Raw genomic sequence first — 21,227 nt, 5'->3', positions numbered from 1 at the left:
CACACACAGAGACAGAGACAAAGGTAGAGGTGTCACAGGTTAACGTTGATGAGCTGAACTGTGGTAAAATCACAGTGACACACAGACTGTAGTTCATCATGACTTTTATAAACACACGGCAACATCCAACAAAAACAGACTGCCGTTAAATTCACAGTAAACAGCTGTAAACTACAGAGCCCTCCACATCACAGACAAAATAAACAGAGCTCAACACCAGTACAATGGATCTTAGCTTTGCAAATATTCACATAAAGAGTTGCCATTGTATTCAACAGAAAATAACCTATAAATGAAGTCGTGTGAAATGTTATGGAGAGTTACGAGCTCCGTGAGGAAAGAAGAGCCTCTGCGCTTAGTTTTTCTTTTAAAAATAAAATCAGAAAAGAGCGGGGCTATGTTTGAATATGTACACACACCTAACATTAGACTTTACCACCATCACTGCTCCCAGTAGAACCCTTACATCACACGCTACACTAGGAATACAGAATGTAAACGCTGTGTGATATTTAATACAACTATCATTCATTCATTGTCTGTAACCCTTATCCAGTTCAGGGTCATGGTGGGAACACACCCTGCAGGGGGCGCCAGTCTATATTCATTTAGCTGTAAATATTCTTCAGAGTTTTATTTTATATAAATCTATTTATTTTTCATTATATTTTTATATTCCATTGTTTGTGTTTACAGTATCGCACCCAGTGATTCAGGGTGGGCTCCGGAACCACCGCGACCCTGAAACAGATACGGGTTCACAATGAAGACAATGAACACAGACTGAATGAATGAATGAATCAATGTTTAGAGTTCCTCTCTGCTGCTGTCACACATTGAATGTCCCCACAGTGGCACTAATACAGGATTATCTTATCATGTTGGCGCAGGTTTGTAGACACGTAATGTTCATAGTTCTACATAATTCAGTGAATCTCGATTCTTTGAAGTTCATCTATTTTTGACACAGATGTTCAGTTGTGCTCACGCAGCTGCTGTAAAAACTAGAGCAGCTGAATGTGAACCTCTGTATTTCCTGTCGTTTCAGACGTTCATGTGTTGAATGAGAAGGAGGTCCTGCCACCGGTCATAAAGTGTACTTCAGAAATGTCTTGGCATTAAAACAGATAAATATCACGTAAATGAATCAGAATCTATCACAGTTCACTTGGTCCAGGAGGATGGGGTTCTTTCTGAAACAGACAGATGTATCTGGACACCAGGTCATTTCTGTAAAATGTCTCTCCTACTGAGGAGCTACAGTTAATTGTGGTAGAAACACACACACACACTGTGCTATATTTAACAGGTGGGTGCACACACAGTGCTGCAGAGAGGTATGTGCTGAACTCTAAGCCCGTAGTCAGTGTTCAGACCTGTGATGAAGTAGCTGAGCTCAGCGTTGAGTCCGGCGTCATTATCAGAACAGTTCAGTCTGACCACCACAAAATCACGGGGGACACTCTCCTGCACCGAGACGTTATACACACGCGGGAAAAACGTGGGGGTCTCATCGTTCACATCCAGCACTGCAGAGAGAGAGAGTGAGAGAGAGAGAGAGAGAGAGAGAGAGAGAAAGAGAGATGGAGAGAGAGATATAGAGAGAGAGATGGAGAGAGAGAGATAGAGAGATGGAGAGAGAGATAGAGAGAGAGAAAGAGAGAGCGAGAGAGAGATAGATAGAGAAAGAAAGCGAGAGACAGAGATGGCGAGAGAGACACAGAATGAGAGGAAGAGAGAGAGATAAAGAGAGGTACAGAGAGAGAGAGAGACAGACAGAGAGAGATGGAGCGAGAGATACAGAGAGTGAGAGAGAGAGAGATAGAAAGAAAGAAAGAAAGAGATGGGGAGAGAGTGATAGATAGAGAGAGAAAGAAAGAGAGATGGCGAGAGAGAGAGAGAGAGAGAGAGAAAGAGAGATAGAAAGAGAGAGCGAGAGAGAGATAGATAAAGAAGGAAAGAGAAACAGAGAGAAAGCGAGCGAGAGACAGAGATGGCGAGAGAGACACAGAATGAGAGGAAGAGAGAGAGAGAAAGAGACAGAGAGATAGATAAAGAGAGAAAGAAAGAAAGAAAGAGAGATGGGGTGAGAGTGATAGAGAGAGAGAGAGAAAGAAAGAGAGATAGAGAGAGAGAGAGAGAGAAAGAGATGGGGAGAGAGTGATAGAGAGAGAGAGAAAGAAAGAGAGATGGAGAGAGAGAGAGAGAGAGAGAGAAAGAGAGACAGAGAGAGAGAGAAAGAGAGAGAGAGAGAGAGACAGAGAGAGAGAGAGAGAGAGAGAGAGAGAAAGAGAGAGAGAGAGAGAGAGAGAGTTATACACATTGATTGTAGAACATGGTCCAGAAAAAGAACACCCACCGAGAGAGCAGCAGTTTAATCGTAAACCCCCTTAAAGTGAGATCTTCATCCATGAGCCTCCTCCATTTTACTTTCAGAATTACCACAGAGAACCAGTAACTCTTTCTCGTCCAGTCGTAACACACGGCCTGTACACGGGGTTCTGAACACAGCACCTCAGAAAGAATGCACTGATTTTAATAAACACATATTTCTGTGTTATATCGGTTGCTGGGGGCCAGCGGGGGTCTGCAGGTCAGAGAAGAGTGTTTGGAAACAGAAGGACTGGGGGTTCGATCCCCGGGACACGTGAGATCAAGCAGAGTGAAGGAACAGTGCTGTCTCCTCCCTCAACATCCACAGCTGAAGGGCCCTTGAGCAAGGAAACGTGTAACGGGAAACAACTACATACAATTAATACGTAAAACTGTTCTACAGAGAACCTTACAGAACCCAATGTGACGGAGGGGGGGGGGGGGGGGGGGGGTACCTGTGATGGTGAGGGTGCTGGTGGAGGTGCGAGGGAACTGTCCAGCATCGAAGGCCACCAGTCGGAGCAAGTACTGTCCGATCCGCTCTCGGTCCAGCACGGCAGTGGAGAACAGAACCCCGGAAGTGGTGTTGAGGCGGAAGTCCAGCCGGGGCATCCCCACCTGCAGCCCCAGAGTGACCGCTCCATTCTCCCCCTCGTCAGGGTCCTGCACCTGAATCTGACAGGACACAGGGGCGAGCGGGTGTGAGGAGGGGAGGGGGCAAACAGCACAGTGCAGCTCCAGGCAGCGCAATACAAATCAGTGTTAGGGTACAGTTATACAATACATTAACAGTGACAAGTAATTCATTCATTCACTCATTTGTTCATCGTCTATAATCACTTCATCCAGTGTGTCCAGAGACTACTCAGAATCTAATGGAATACACTCACACACTCCCGCAGTCACTCACACACACACCCTCCAAGTCATTCTCTCTCATACACACACACACACACACACACTTGTTGATCATTTCACACACTCACCCAGTCACTCACACACACACTCACCTAGTCATTCTCTCTCATACACACACACACTCACCCAGTCATTCTCTCTCATACACACACACACACACACTCACCCAGTCATTCTCTCTCATAAACACACACACACTCACCCAGTCATTCTCTCTCATACACACACACACACACTCACCCAGTCATTCTCTCTCATACACACACACACACTTACCCAGTCATTCTCTCTCATACACACACACACACACACACTCACCCAGACATTCTCTCTCATACACACACACTCACCCAGTCATTCTCTCTCATAAACACACACACACTCACCTAGTCATTCTCTCTCATACACACACACACTCACCCAGTCATTCTCTCTCATACACACACACTCACCCAGACATTCTCTCTCATACACACACACTCACCCAGTCATTCTCTCTCATAAACACACACACACTCACCCAGTCATTCTCTCTTTCTCCCTCTCTTTCTCTCTCTCTCTCTCTCTCACACACACACACACACATTACTTTGGCCCAGTATCTAAACATTAAAGTGTAATATTATTTAACATCTGTCTGTCACACTGAAGTCTGAAGCTATTACACAGATGTTGTTAAACTGAGTAATATACAGCGTCTACTGCAGACAACTTTAATTCTCTTTCCTTAAACAGATCCATCTCTCTCTCTCCAAAGCCACTCAGGATTATGAGATTCAGACCCACCCTGAAGACTGACGATCCAATGGGAAGCCCCTCGGGGACCTCAGCGACGAAGGGCAGGTTGAGGAAGGCCGGGTCGTTGTCATTGAGGTCCAGCAGGTTGACGAACACAGTGGTGCTGGCCGAGGAGCGCAGCGGCGGGTTTCCACCTGAAGAGGGCAGCAGAGGCATGAGCACAGACTGGGACTCGAAGACAAACTTCAGTGACTTTACTTTAGTCATTAGATCCTCTCAAGAGGAAGGAATGGTTAACCATGGAGAAAGACGTCCTCTAAGGCTCTGAGTGCTGTCACCGCGTTCACCGACCAGGACGCCGAGACAAAGTGGGCAAGAGGGACGACAAAACAAGGGGACAGCTGGAGACACACGCAACACACACAGAGACAGGAGATTTTAAAGCTGCAGTGGCGTGGCCTGTCATCGTGTACTGGTCTCACACCGATCAGCCACAAGATTAAAACCACGAGAGCTGGAAGCAGGACCTGCACAAGGATCTGACTCACACTGACGGGGGCAGGGTTCAACAGTAACAACTGCCCCACAGCCAGGGGCAAGTTAAACACCACATCGGGTCACACAACGGAAGCCAAAGTAAATATTTAACCCCACTTCATGCAAAAATCTCTTATCCGTTTGTGCGTCCCCTCAACAGCGTTATTAGCTGTTTACAAATGATATCACAGCACGACATGCAGGACATCGCCTTCCAAGTAAGAATATGAAGCAAAGTGAGTCTGCAGCGTCATCCCCTTGGGTGCAGCTCAGTTTTCTCGGGTCGATCTTGACCTCTCGGTACCTGAGGTGTTCTGTGAAGTTTGTAGGGAATGTCCAAACAACGCAGTGTGTAAAATGCAGCAAAGGTGAATGTTTGGGATTTGGAAACCTTTTCTTATTCACAGCAGAAACAAACATAAGGCGAAAGTAGACTGAGAGTTAAACTTATTTTAAGAATAAAACAGGAGCTTGTGTGTTTTATTAATATTTTAATACAATTTAAAAACTCAAAGACTGATTTGTGGTCAGTGAAACAACTGTACACTAAATAAACTTGTATTAAATATCATTTCTTTTAAGTGAACTTTCTTGAACGAAAGAGACAGACCTTCTCCGCTTTGCACCATTCTTTAAAACGACATATGCCTCCTCTGACACACACAGGGTTCACGGTAAATGTGAGAGAAGTGTGTTTTTCACCTTGTGCAGATCCTAATTTAAGCTCACACTGTGTAGAACTGAACCATCCGTGAGCAACGTTCTCATGAGTGACTCGTGTTGGGAGGTGTTACACGCTCGTACATTTATTTTCCGTGGGCAGGAAATATCCGACTGTTTGCTTTAGTGGTGAATTATGTATTTTTATTAGAATATCTATTGTTTACAAGTGGCTATAACATACCTGACTTTCTTTTATTTATGAATATATGAATGTAATGAATATCTTTCTCAAAATATTTATGAATGTCAATTATTCATTCATTCATTGTCTGTAACCCTTATCCAGTTCAGGGTCCGGAATCACTGGGTACAAGGAGGGGGCACCAGTCCTTCACAGGGCGACACACACACTCACACATTCACTCATACACTCACACCTTTTTTTTTGGAGCGTGGGAGGGATCCGGAGCACCCGGAGGAAACCCACGCAGACACAGGGAGAACACACCACACACCTCACAGACAGTCACCCGGAGGAAACCCACGCAGACACAGAGAGAACACACCACACTCCTCACAGACAGTCACCCGGAGGAAACCCACACAGACACAGAGAGAACACACCACACTCCTCACAGACAGTCACCCGGAGGAAACCCACGCAGACACAGGGAGAACACACCACACACCTCACAGACAGTCACCCGGAGGAAACCCACGCAGACACAGAGAGAACACACCACACTCCTCACAGACAGTCACCCGGAGGAAACCCACACAGACACAGAGAGAACACACCACACTCCTCACAGACAGTCACCCGGAGGAAACCCACACAGACACAGAGAGAACACACCACACTCCTCACAGACAGTCACCCGAAGGAAACCCACGCAGACACAGGGAGAACAAACCACACTCCTCACAGACAGTCACCCGGAGGAAACCCACGCAGACACAGGGAGAACACACCACACACCTCACAGACAGTCACCCGGAGGAAACCCACGCAGACACAGAGAGAACACACCACGCTCCTCACAGACAGTCACCCGGAGGAAACCCACACAGACACAGAGAGAACACACCACACTCCTCACAGACAGTCACCCGAAGGAAACCCACGCAGACACAGGGAGAACACACCACACTCCTCACAGACAGTCACCCGAAGGAAACCCACGCAGACACAGGGAGAACAAACCACACACCTCACAGACAGTCACCCGGAGGAAACCCACGCAGACACAGAGAGAACACACCACACTCCTCACAGACAGTCACCCGGAGGAAACCCACACAGACACAGAGAGAACACACCACACTCCTCACAGACAGTCACCCGAAGGAAACCCACGCAGACACAGGGAGAACAAACCACACTCCTCACAGACAGTCACCCGGAGGAAACCCACGCAGACACAGGGAGAACACACCACACTCCTCACAGACAGTCACCCGGAGTGGGACTCAAACCCACAACCTCCAGAACCCTGGAGCTGTGACAGAGACACTACCTGCTACACCACAGTGCCGCCCTAAATTACAATTAATCTGTGCCAAGAATGAATGAATAAATGATTAAATAAATAAATAAAATATATAAAGACACTGAGGCATTATGGGAAATGTAGTGCCTCTGGTGAATTGGCGCAGCATGTTCTATATTTCTACTCAGCAATCCAGGATTAAACTGATTGGAACATGCCTCTGTAAACTGGGTCTAGTGACAACTTTAAATCAAGCAAATTCTGCACAATACGACCAGCGCCCCAAACGGACCTGAGGTGACGTGGCTGGAGCTACTCACGGTCAGTGGCCGAGATGACGATGGTCCTCATGAGCTGAGTGGCTCTCGGGTCCAGGCTCTCTCGGTCTAGAACCGCTCCACTCGTCCGGATCTTTCCTGTCCGGTTGTTGATAATATAAAAAGGGTTTGCTGGACTGATGCTGTACACAACTGTACCGTTGTCTCCATTATCAGGGTCCACTGCCAGCACCTAGAGAGAGAGAGAGAGAGAGAGAGAGAGAGAGATGGGAAGAGTGTAAACAGAGTGATGGTTGGGGAGGGGTGAGCACTGAAAACATCACATCTCATATGCTCTCTCTCTCTCTCTCACACACACACACACACACAGGCTAATGACATCATGCCGTCCTGTATCCCCACAGTGGCACGGTGGGAGATTAATGTTGCCTCAAACCTGACGTGCGTTTTCCTTTAAAAGACGATCAATTATTCACAACACGATAAAGAAACACTGGAAATGGCTTAATTGGTCATTAGAGCAACAAAAGGGCCTTCGGGTCTTTAATTATTGAGAAGCCAATGCTGAGGCATCTCTGTGCTTCATTGACTGCAATGAGAGAGAGAGAGAGAGAGAGAGAGAGAGAGAGAGGAGAGAGATAGACAGAGAGGGAGAGAGAGAGACAGAGAAAGAGAGAGAGAGAGAGAGAGAGAGAGAGGAGAGAGATAGACAGAGAGGGAGAGAGAGAGACAGAGAAAGAGAGAGAGAGAGAGAGATAGATAGAGAGAGAGACAGAGAGGGAGACAGGAGCGAGAGAGAGAGAGAGAGAGAGAGACAGAGAAAGAGAGAGAGAGAGAGAGAGAGAGATAGATAGATAGAGAGAGAGACAGAGAGGGAGAGAGAGAGAGAGACGGAGAGGGAGAGAGAGAGAGAGACGGAGAGGGAGAGAGAGAGAGAGACAGAGAGGGAGAGAGAGAGACAGAGAGGGAGAGAGGAGCGAGAGAGAGACAGAGAGAGGGAGAGAGGAGAGAGAGAGAGAGAGAAAGAGATGAGGAGAGAGAGACAGAGAGAGAGAGAGAGAGAGAGACAGAGGAAGAGAGAGAGAGAGAGAGAGAGATAGATAGATAGAGAGAGAGACAGAGAGGGAGAGAGAGAGAGAGACAGAGAGGGAGAGAGGAGCGAGAGAGACAGAGAGAGGGAGAGAGGAGAGAGAGAGAAAGAGAGAGAAAGAGACGAGGAGAGAGAGAGACAGAGAGAGAGAGAGAGAGAGAGAGAGAGAGGAAGAGAGGAGAAAGAGACGAGGAGAGAGAGAGACAGAGAGAGAGAGAGAGAGAGAGAGAGCGAGAGCGCACTGGGGTTAAAAGTAGATCATGCTCCTACAAGCAGCAGTAAGGAGCAGATCATTTTAAAGTTCACCCGATCAATACTGAGCCTAATTACAATACTCCACTCTCCACCCACAGTGAAACACTATCAGGCTTCTACTTCTATAAAATCCATTACTTTAATTTTACACAGATTCTTTAAATGTGAAACACAAGGTGCTGAGCTCGTTCCTGGTCCAGCTGTTAGCAGTGGTGCACCACTGGGTTCAGACCTTCAGGCCACTTGAAGTCCACTAACCTCACGGCGATGTGAAAGGATCCAGGTGGAGGTGACAGCACTAATGTCCTGCTGTGAGACGAGGGGGAAACAGCAGTGGGAGACACTGTCAGCATGGGTACCAGTGATAGCCTGCGACATTTAAAAGCCCAGTGCCAGACATCCACCTAGGCCCCGAGGTCCTCCACACGGCGGTGACGTTAGCCATGTGCCGACCCGGAGGTCACGAGACCTTGAGGGTGTGTCTGTGTTTGGGACAGAATCATGTATTTTGTTTGTGAGATTATACGCCTAACTACAGTGACACGGTAAAGACTGTGAGTACCACACAGCTAAAGGAATTGTGGGTAAGAGGCTGCGTCTGTGTTTGTGTTGTTGTGGTCCTCACTGAGGACACATTTACCAGGTTTACATCCAAAGGTCTTAGTGCCCAGTAAAGATCAGGACAGAAGAATGTTTGAAGGTTTTAGGAGCGGGACATTGTCCACAGCCATGGACTCAGTCCAATGATCCAGTTTAGTTTAGAGACACACACGAGATTCCTGACAGGAGGCTAATCAAGTGTGGAATTCTGCTGCTGTAGCCCATCCACACACACAATAACAACACACACACACACACAATAACAAAACTTTACCACACACACACACACACACACACACACAATAACAAAACTTTACCACACACACACGCACAATAACAAAACTTTACCACACCCACACACCCACACACACAATAACAACACACACAAACACACACACACAATAACAAAATTTTACCACACACACACACACAATAACAAGACCTAACAGTAACACATACACAAGACTAAACACTACACACACACAAAACAAGACTAAACACCACACACACACACACAATAACAAGACACCACACACACACACACACACACACACAACAACATACACAAACACACAATAACAAGACCTAACAGTAACACACACACACACACAACAAAACACTACACACAAACACACACAATAACAAGACCTAATACTAACACACACACACAACTAAACACCACACACACTAAGACTAAAAACTACGCACACACAAGACAAGACTAAACAGCACACACACACACACACACACACACACACACACACACACACACACACACACACACAGAGAGAGAGAGAGAAAGACTAAACACTGGGTGTACAGTGGTGGGGGTCTTTAAATGGGTAGGAAACTACAGTAACACAGAAACAGCGGTGGGAACACATTACAATTAATGCCATTAGCTTCTGTTCACTTTCTTTTTCCTCTCTTTCCCCCTTTTCCTGCCGTGCCACGAGGAATGAAAGTGATTTTTTTTGCGGCCGGTGGGACACCCCTGCGCCATCGCTGCGGGACATTACAGATCACCATGGAAACCATCAAAGGCCAGCAATTACAGGCCTAATTATTCCACACAATTCAAGTCCACTGGCCAATCAGAACCGGAGGGGCGGGGCTCACCACCTGAGCAGCTGAGGACAGAAAAAATCTGTACCAAGAAATGAACATACATTTGCAGTCACGAACACAAACACGGTGACTCTAAGTGTATAAAAGACCACAGGTTTCGCACTGTGCGTTCAGCAGGGTAATTACCTATGCATTTGGGCTCCGGGCTACGTTTTAATTAGTCATCCGGACCCCTTAATTAAGCTTGGCGCTAGCTTGTTAATTAATGGACATTCAGGGGCTTAATTAGCAAGTATACTCCAGCGATAGGACAGGATGAAGGGCGGAGGGGCTTCAGCGTGTAAACATTTACAAGCAGAATGCATTTGCCCCAAGGAAAGCAAGAACTCGTAAATAACACCCAGCCACATAACAATGCACTTTAAATATCTCAAAACTGGTGTCATTAAATATAATATTAGGCACTGATCTGAAGTCAGACACTGCCGCTGTGAGAAGGGAACGTTCAGTTGGATGTAAAACACGCAGTGGTTTTTGACTTCACTGTCAAGTTTGCAGTAAAACAATCAGAAAAAAAAGCCTGGCCAATCAGGTCGCAGCCTCCTGTTGTATTTAGGCAGTTTTACGGCAGACGTGGCCTGGGACGGGAACATATGAATAAACGGCCCTTTCTCTGCTGAAGTGTCCTGGAGCAAGACTCCCACTGGGTGCCAGCCACTGCCTTTGTGTCTTTTCTTCCTTTCTTTGTTTGAAATAATACAGTAAATTAAATAAAGAGCTTTATGTAAAATGCATTAATAACTGTGTTATCAACTCTATTGGGTTTATTTAGGAATTGTAGAAAGACTGTTTACGAGGCGGGGCGACTGTGGCGTATTAAAACCTCTCTTTCTCTGCATGGGTCCGAGAACGTGATCAGGGCACGGACAGTTCATGGACAGACTTTACACCACACACACCAACAAGACTAAACACCACAACACACATACACTCAAACACACACTAACAAGACTAAACACCACCAAACACACAGACACTCAAACACACACCAACAAGGCTAAACACCACACACACACCAACAAGACTAAACACCACAAAACACACACACACACACACACTAACAACACTAAAAAGCATGGACACACACTTAAATAACACCACACACACACTCAAACACACCCTAACAAGACTAAACACCGAAAAATGCACACACACACACACACACACACTTAAATAAATAAAGACAATACACACACTAACAAAACTAAATTACACACACACACACACACAAAATATATAATCATCACACACACACACACACTAAAATATCTAATCATCACACACACACACACACACTAAAATAACTAAACACCGCACACACACACACACTAAAATAACTAAACACCGCACACACACACACACACACTAAAATAACTAAACACCACACACACACACACACACACACACACACACACACACACAATACTTAATACCACCACGCGCGCTCTAACAAAACTAAACACCACTAAAGTAAACTACGTGAGTGAACATATCGTGCGACAGGTGTATCACTGCTCTCCAAAATGCTCTCATGCTCTTCATGAAGCATGAACCAATAAAAATGCTTCAAAATTATTCATTCATTCATTGTCTGTAACCCTGGGTCACGGTGGGTCCGGAGCCTACCCAGAATCACTGGGCACAAGGCAAGAAACCACCCTGGAGGGGGCACTCCTAGATTACTTGGTATTAACTCTTTTACATCGACTTCCACTGACAGTTAGGAAGGTTTTTTCTTCTTGGAGAGACCTGGTACTGGGTGCTGGGACTGCAGGACATTCAGAGCGTTTCCTCACCCTCTCCGCCATGAAGCACTGGCACGGCACTCTGCTAATCTCCGCTGATAAAGAAGAGCCCTCGGAGGCCAAGAGTCTGGACGGTGTTGTTCAGTAACTGCTACTGCAAGCACCTTCTCGGTTTCTAGAGCTCGGATGTGAAAGCTCAGCCATAATGTATTTCCTCGCCGTTCATCCAACACTGTGCACTATGGTCCTGGTGGAATGTAATCTGGTTTCACTGTGTACACGTAAACAGTTGAAATGAAAACTCAAGTGATTCTGAAAGTGTCACCACTCCACGGCTCATTCATAAGTCGAACTCGGTTTGGTGATTTGTTTTAATCATTTCATCAACACTGGCACAGAGAGTCCACACTCCTTTACACTGCTGTGAAATGATAATAAAACTGTGTGGGATATGACACAGATAACAGCCAAGTGAGCCTCACGTTTTGACGTGTTCAGGACGGTAATGAAGACCTCTCCGCTGTGATTATCAGTCGAGGAAATTAGGAAGCAAGCGGAGTGAAACAGTCATGTTTGGGTTTCCACTGGATGGGTCAATTTCAGAGGAAAAATTCACTCCTACAGCTCCATAGTAATGACTGCAGAGTGATTTTAATCCTGTATGAATCTCAGCTGTGTGCAGTTACTGCAGTATTAACGTCACAACACTGGAGTGATTTTAATCCGGTGTGAATCCATCTCACACTGATAGAATATTAAAATCCGCGGAGGCACACAGCCCTGTCACAGCTCTTACTACCGCTCCGCTACCATTATCACTACAATAACGACTATCCCTGCTGTACAGTGATGTAATTCCACATCAGAGTTCACACAGCCAAGTGTGAAGTGGTCATTCAGCGTTAGGATACTTACAGAGATGACGTCAGTGTTGATCGGACTCATTTCCACAACGTTAACCAGATAGGGCTCGTCCTGCCACACCGGGGCGTTATCGTTAATGTCCAAGATGGTGATGTTTACCTTAGAGGACACACACACACACACACACACACACAAATACAACCAGTGAGTATTAACACAGTTTACAAGATCTAAATTCTATCTCCTCTGTCTCTTAATTCTGCAGCAAATATTTCCACAAACAAAGCACTGAGGTTAGAGTTGTGATTAGTGATTTCCTGATAAACAAATCCTAATACAATTGTTTACTGTCTTACTCTTGACTTTTACAGCTTTACATAAGAGACAAGGGACAATTAAGAAAAGTGTAGAGTTTATTGTTCTTTTAAATCTATTTTTAAAATGTATTTAAATAACTGCAAAAGAGCTGAAATGATTTCAGTTTTGATATCAGCACTTTTTTTAACCGTGGTAATTCTGCCCACTATAATCACAATGTTAAAGTTTCCTACTCTTTCATGTCTGCTGCTAACACTATACCACTGCACAGCTCAACACACATGGAGCAGAGCACTGTGACATTTGGTAGACGTTTATATGCAGCAAATATAATTAACCACTGTGTTTTAGTTAAAGACACCACACGTGTAGATCCTTCCAAACAGAGACGTCAGTGTGGAGACCTCGATGCACAACGTTCACATACAACACTTTGTCTAAATGTCAAATAATGGAAGACAGTGGTTACCAACCAGTCGATTGTGATCATATCACGGCTGGTCAGTTATCGCTTTTAAGTTATAACAGCTGCGTCATTCTGTATCCACGGCGCTTCACTAGCTACTTAAACTGTGACTATACAGCCACACAGAGTTTGTGTCTGCAAACCTGACACTCTGATTCGTGCCCCTGCCCAATCTTCCTGCGGCTCTGTAGAAGAAATTATACAGATACTTCATGCAGATTACACATTACAACACAGCGAGAGTCATACTACACCCCGGTGTTCTGTCGAGGTGTGCTGCCTCGTCGAAATGTGCGACCACAGTGTACTTTTATAAATAAAGCAGTAGGACATGAGGTTAAAAGAAGCATGTCAGAATATACTCTCAACCGAAGTTAAAGCAGGAGATGCACAGCCTAACTCCCTGTATGAGGGCAAAGATAAGGTCATTACGGTGATATTGAACTGTTTATGAATGTATCATTCTTTTCACGTTTGATTCAGCGTGCACAGTTCTGGAACACTGAAGGAAAACAGATTTACACATGAAAAACACATGAACACATTCAGAATTGTTGGTCTGAGCCTGCGCAGAGCTGCTGTGGGGCAGGTATCGATAGGTAGCACAACGGTGTAGTTTTTACACAGTGTACCGCCTCAGACACAGAGTCCCACCACAGCCCACCACAGCTGTACATTAATGAAGTAAGTAGACAGCTTTATTTCATGTTATTGGAGGTGATGGGGACATATAGATATTTATTATTGTAAATAGCTTAATTTATTAAGTTATTCCGTTTGTATGTTTCATTTGTTCAGATTTCAAAAGGTGTAGATGCTTGTCTTCCATGCATCTGAAGGATGGTGGGTCGAGCTGAGCTATATTTGAAGCTCAAAGGGCTCTGGGTTCAGATCGGGTTGAACATATCCACCGAGTGCAGAGGAGGCCAGGCCTGTGAAGAGGGAGAGGGCTCTTACAAACCCAGAGCGAGAACAGCTGTGATCACTTGGAGAAATCACTGGAGATCAAACTGAAGATCTTCCAATGATACGGACAATTTTAATATTCATATTTTTTTGCTGAAAGAAATCAGCATCTGTGTTTAATAAACAGAAAGACACACAGAGAGTTCCGTGGTCCCATATGAGAACTGACCCTTTATGAGTGCTCTGACAGGCACAGACTTTCGGAAGTGACCAATGTAGTTTGTATCAGTTATATATATATATAGTGTGTGTGTGTGTGTGTATTGGTACCGTGGCAATTCCTGTCTTCTGTAAGGGTCCCACCCCTCCGTCCACTGCTCGCACAATCAGAATGTACTCTGACTTCACCTCACGATCCAACACTGCTGTGGTGGTGATCTCTCCTACACACACACACACACAAACACATATTTCTTTAACCTCACTGTCCCATCAGAAGCGGAAAAAAAAAAAGAAAGCTGCAGGTCAGAGAGTGTGTGTGTGTGTGTGTGTGTTAACCTGATCGGGTGTTGAGTCTGAACTCTGTGGGACCTTGGAGGGAGTAAATGAGAGAAGCCTGACCGAACTCTCTTGATGCGTCTAGATCTGTGGCCGTCACAAACAACACAGTTGCGCCTGAGAGAGAGAGAGAGAGAGCAATTATTGTACAATCATGCTGACAGATAATGAGTTCATGAGAGTGAAGCCAATAACAGCAGAAAATAAGTGAGATAATAGAGAGAGAGAGAGAGAGAGAGAGAGAGAGAGAGAGAGTGTACAGAGAATAGCTGAAGATGGAGGTTAGAGGTAAAGAGGGAGAAAGAAAGAGGAAGATAAAGGAAAGATGGAGATTGATTGAGACTACAGGTAAAGAAGGAGATAGAGGGAGAAGACAGAGCGATGCTCTCTGAACTAACACACCGAGCTGTAAAGGTAGATGAGTTTAATCAGGACAGTAACTGCAGTGATGAGTTAAACTGCAGAGTGCTAATGGAATTATGATTATTACAGAACGGGACACAATAACTCTCCCTTCAGAGAGTCACAGCTAAAGACCACCCCATAGACCAAACTAAAGACCACCCCATAGACCAAACTAAAGACCACCACATAGACCAAATTAAGACCACCTCATAGACCAATCTAAAGACCACCCCATAGACCAAACTAAAGACCACCTCATAAACCAAATTAAAGACCACCCCATAGACCAAACTAAAGACCACCCCATAGACCAAACTAAAGACCACCTCATAGACCAAACTAAAGACCACCCCATAGACCAAATTAAGACCACATCATAGACCAACCTAAAGACCACCACATAGGCCAAACTAACGGCCACATCATAGACCAAAATAACAACAACCTCATAGAACAAACTAAAGACCACCTCATAAACCGATCTAAAGACCACCTCATAGTCCAAACTTAAGACCACCCCACAGACCAATCTAAATACCGCCTCATAAACTAACTAATGCTCACCTCATAGAACAAACTAAAGACCACCTCATAGACCACTCTAAAGACTGCCTCATAGACCAAATTAATGATCACCTCATAGAACAAACTAAAGACCACCTCATAGGACAATCTAAAGACCACCTCATAGACCAAACTAAAGACCACCCCATATTCCAATCTAAAGACCACCCCATAGACTAACTAATGATCACCTCATAGAACAAACTAAAGACCACCTCATAGGCCAATCTAAAGACCGCCTCATAGACCAAATTAATGATCACCTCATAGGCCAATCTAAAGACCGCATCATTGATTAATGATCACCTCATAGAACAAACTAAAGACCACCTCATATACAAATCTAAAGACCGCCTCATAGACCAAATTAATAATCACATCATAGAACAAACTAAAAACCATCTCATAGACCAATCTAAATACCACCTCATAGATCAATCTAAAGACTGCCTCATAGACCAAACTAATGATCACCTCATAGAACAAACTAAAGACCACCTCATAGACCAAACTAAAGACCACTCCATTGACCAATCTAAAAATTGCCTCATAGACCAAACTAATGATCACCTCATAGACCAATCTAAAGACCACCTCATAGACCAATCTAAAGACCGCCTCGTAGAACAAATTAATGATCACATCATAGAACAAACTAAAAACCATTTCATAGACCAATCTAAATACCACCTCATAGACCAAAACAATGACCACCTCATAGACCAAACTAAATACCACATCATAGACCAAACTAAAGACCACCTCATAGACCAAACTAAAGACAACCTCATAGACCAAGATAAAGACCACCTCATAGACCAAAAAAGTATTATCTCATTATAATAACAACTAAAGACGACCCCATAGACAGGATAAAGACATAGATAGATAGGATAAAGACGACCTTAAAGCCCAAAAAACACCACCTCACATTATACAATAAAGAACACATTAGAGTCCAACAAGACACACACAGACAAATAAAACACACACACAAAATAAGGACACACACACACACACACACACACACACAATATAAAGACACACACACCCAACACTGGAACATTGTCATGAGGAATTAAAGACATTCACCCACAGAGACAGCAGTGAGTACAAAGACTGATGAGGGAGGATTAGTTCTGCCACTGCTGCTCATCCCAAAGGCACCAGCTGGAGTGAGGCTTTACACAACACTAGCCAGTGCTTGGCATTGAGAATAGTGACCGGGTCATGTGCAGCTACTCCACAGCACACCATTCTGTTGGTCAATGCTTTTCATTGGGAATTTTACAAGCTGTGGTTTATTCTTTATAACAAGCTGCCTACAACCCTTTGGAGATATAGTGTATTATTATGAATGGACATTGTTATTTATATTAAATGGGTACTATGCATGTCTTATAACACTGGCATGCATAAAGAACATACAGCCAATCAAAGATAATCATTCATTATGGGTGAGTATGTGCGCATCCACACACAGACACACACACTCTGTGTGGCCCTTTGACAGACACTGTGCAGCATGAGTGTAATTTTCTCCGGCAATTGGAGGGAAAGCTATTGTCTGGGACAACAACACAGAGCGAATAAATGCATATGAATGATGAGAATCTCTCTCTTTTTCTCTCTCTCTCTCTCTCTCTCTCTCACACACACACACACACACACACACACAGACTCTCTCTGTTTGATGGACACTCAGTATCTGCTGGCATCTCACACCCACATTTAAAAAACAGCACAGCAAAATAAGATGATAATACACCTGAAGTGATGTCAGTGATCAGGGGCAACACAAAGACGATAAACACACACCGGGGGAAAATTAATGTCACACTGAGGTTGAGGAGAGGGAGCGACGGGGGCTTGGTGTAAAGATTATTATACAGTGCCTCTAACTTCAGGAGAGAAGTCACTGATTTTCTTACGAGACGCTCTAAAATCACAGGCTGGAGGGAAAGTGCCGTTTAGTTATTCCCGGGAAGAGCGCCGCGGTTCTAAGTGCCGCCGTCTTCAGAAAAAAACAAATAAATAAAATGAAGCCAGATTCAAATCAATGGGGCTGTCCATTATGACTCTCATTCACAATGAAACTGTGGCCAACAAATGTGCACATCTGCCTGCAGTGAGAGAGAGGGCTGAGGAAGATCCATGTGAATGTGAAGGCATTAGTGGACAATGAGGGGAAAAAGAGCCCTGGAATAATCACACAGAAAAAAAAACCTCATGGCAAAACTTCTTTCTCGCCCAGAAATGGTCTTAATGACGGCAGACAATGAGCTTATGGCTGTAAAACTGCGTCTGGACTCGTGCCAGGTTTGGTCAGTCGGGGCTGGACGAGCATGGGCCAAATGTGTTAATCCATATTGAGATTTTATTACTGTGTAACTGTGTGTCCTCAAAACCTCTGCGTAGCGTCTCATTGTGTCCTTGTGTCTGTGGATTCTGTGACCTTTTCAGTACATGCTTTTATATAAATGTTAAAATAACATATAAAACATAGAGTTCACAGAAAGAAAACATGGATACACTTTAAACTTTTACTCCATCATTAAATCACACCCTGTTTAATGAAATTATGAATGATTAAAGTGCGGCACGGTGGAGCAGCACCACTGGAGTCACAGGGTCCTGGAGGTTGTGGGTTCGAGTCCAGCTCCGGGTGACTGTCTGTGAGGAGTGTGGTGTGCTCCCTGTGTCTGCGTGGGTTTCCTCCGGGTGACTGTCTGTGGGGAGTGTGGTGTGTTCTCCCTGTGTCTGCGTGGGTTTCCTCCGGGTGACTGTCTGTGGGGAGTGTGGTGTGTTCTCCCTGTGTCTGAGTGGGTTTTCTCCAGGTGATTGTCTGTGAGGAGTGTGGGTGTGTTCTCTCTGTGTCTGCGTGGGTTTCCTCCGTGTGACTGTCTGTGAGGAGTGTGGTGTGTTCTCTCTGTGTCTGCGTGGGTTTCCTCCGTGTGACTGTCTGTGAGGAGTGTGGTGTGTTCTCCCTGTGTCTGCGTGGGTTTCCTCCGGGTGACTGTCTGTGAGGAGTGTGGTGTGTTCTCCCTGTGTCTGCGTGGGTTTTCCTCCGGTGACTGTCTGTGAGGAGTGTGGTGTGTTCTCCCTGTGTCTGCGTGGGTTTCCTCCGGGTGACTGTCTGTGAGGAGTGTGGTGTGTTCTCCCTGTGTCTGCGTGGGTTTCCTCCGGGTGACTGTCTGTGAGGAGTGTGGTGTGTTCTCCCTGTGTCTGCGTGGGTTTCCTCCGGGTGACTGTCTGTAAGGAGTGTGATGTGCTCTCCCTGTGTCTGCGTGGGTTTCCTCCAGGTGACTGTCACCCGGATCTGTGGACAATCCAATCTAATCCCCCTTCAAAATTGGGGCTTTTTGGAGGGAACAGAGACAGAGAAAACACCCCACAGTCCTCAGAGTTCGTCTAAAGTGCCCAAGGACACTGTAACATTCTGAGGAAGCACACAGAGTAAAAACCTAATATTAACACTGTACACATTTGTCGAGGGGTTTGTCGAGAGTGTGCTGAGGGGGGAGGGGTTATGAAAGGAGAGATCATAGTGAAATTAAACTGAGTAAAAAAATAAAGCTTATTTGCTACAGATGAGAGAATCACTGTGAAGTTACCTGCGACCATGTTCTCTGGGATTCTGATGATGTACGAAGGTTGACTGAACTCTGGAGGGTTATCATTCTGATCCTAGAGAGAGAGAGAGAGAGAGAGAGAGGGAGAGGGAGATAGAGAGAGGGAGGAGAGAGAGAGAGAGAGAGGGAGAGAGAGAGAGAGAGAGATAGAGAGACAGAGAGAGAGAGAGATAGAGAGAAAGAGAGAGAGAGAGAGAGAGAGAGAGAGAGAGAGAGAGAGGGAGAGAGAGAGAGAGAGAGAGAGAGAGAGAGAGAGAGAGGGAGAGGGAGAGTGAGGGAGAGGGAGAGGGAGAGGGAGAGAGAGAGAGGGAGAGTGAGGGAGAGAGAGAGAGAGAGAGAGAGAGAGAGAGAGAGAGGGAGAGTGAGGGAGAGAGAGAGAGAGAGAGAGAGCAGAGAGCTTTACACTGAAGAAAATGAAATACTTACTTATTTACTTTTTTTGGCAGTACACGGCCATATCATTAAAGTGTGCTTCTTCATTTAATCATTTAACCCATCAATGGCAGTGAACACACACACACACACACACACAGAAGTGCGGGGCAGTCATCTCACCCCCTGGGGATTAGTTGGGGGTTAAGTGTCTTGCTCAAGTTGAGGGATGAGACAGATTTCTTCCTTCATTCATTTCTTTCTACTCGTTTCCAATTTACTGCATGTGCCTGTGCTCATACATCTGTGTTTCTGTCACAAACACACCCCAGGGTCCCTTTAATGCCGTATTTACTTAGGAGAATCACCCTCTTCAGACGTCTGGTTCCAATCAACGCTAAGAACAAATCTGACTCTGTACGCTTCTCTAAAAAGTGAAGTGGTTCCTGTCAGAACTCTGTGAATGACGTGGTTCATCTCTCAGCAGCTGAATTAGGGGGAAACATACAGAAGCCCTGTAGGGCACGAGGACTAGGAGAGTTACTTATTCCACATCAACCTTTGTACAAACCTTTGAAACCCACATTGTATCAAAGACAATCGCCGGTAGCACACCTCTTTACAACACTGAGCGTGAGCGGGAGACACATCTCTCTCCGCTGCCAGAGACAGAGCAGCGCCGTCAGTCCGCACAGCAGCCGACACACATCACAATGAGCTGAGAATGTACACATTGTGCGGCCACAGACACGTTTGCTTCTTCTTTCTGTTTTATTAATTCCCTTTTCTGAAACTCCTGGACCTTTTCTTGGACCCGGAAACTGGGAATCATCATGTGTGGCGTCACACTTAACCAGCGGATCATGGGGAAGAGGGACAAACAGATCGTTCCATCCCATAATTCATCATTCAACTTCTGAATTAAGCAGAAACTCTTTTGAAAATTGGTGGAATTCCTCTTTAACAATGGAGCTGTTGCATTAGTAATGGGCTTAACCTCGTTAGGAACGAACAAAGAGTTCTTAAGTGCTATTATTTACAAGTTCACGGATCATCAATGAGTCGAGAGCTTTAATGAGACCTTAATGGTGAAGTCGGAATGAAAGGTTAAAACACGGGTCGCAAACAGCGCCCTCTTTTCTGTTCCACATTAAATTCACTTTGTGAGAACAATGCACATGCAGTGGCTGAGGATTCAGACAGTTTACCCACACACACACACACACACACACACACACACACACACAGAGCTAGCTAAATGCCTTAGCCCCCTGTTGTTCTGCAGCAATTGAAATGTGTCTAATCACAGCCGTGATAATAAGACAGA

General features: G+C 45.2%; 1 protein-coding gene across 2 annotated transcripts in view; it reads right to left on the bottom strand.

The window, feature by feature from the left end:
- Positions 1–21,227, bottom strand: part of cdh23 (cadherin-related 23) — a 422,443-nt gene that overhangs the window by 117,355 nt on the left and 283,861 nt on the right. For both annotated transcript variants that reach the window (XM_066679568.1, XM_066679567.1), the window contains exons 18-25: positions 19,511–19,583; positions 14,928–15,044; positions 14,700–14,812; positions 12,731–12,838; positions 7,040–7,229; positions 4,078–4,223; positions 2,829–3,048; positions 1,377–1,529 (exon numbers count right to left, since the gene is read on the bottom strand). In XM_066679568.1, coding sequence (XP_066535665.1) covers positions 1,377–1,529; positions 2,829–3,048; positions 4,078–4,223; positions 7,040–7,229; positions 12,731–12,838; positions 14,700–14,812; positions 14,928–15,044; positions 19,511–19,583 — 1,120 coding nt within the window. The remainder of the gene's footprint in view (positions 1–1,376; positions 1,530–2,828; positions 3,049–4,077; positions 4,224–7,039; positions 7,230–12,730; positions 12,839–14,699; positions 14,813–14,927; positions 15,045–19,510; positions 19,584–21,227) is intronic.

This window comes from Hoplias malabaricus, chromosome 8 (assembly GCF_029633855.1).
Source record: "Hoplias malabaricus isolate fHopMal1 chromosome 8, fHopMal1.hap1, whole genome shotgun sequence".
NCBI classification, from domain to species: Eukaryota; Metazoa; Chordata; class Actinopteri; order Characiformes; family Erythrinidae; genus Hoplias; species Hoplias malabaricus.
This window is presented reverse-complemented; position numbering and strand designations above follow the sequence as displayed.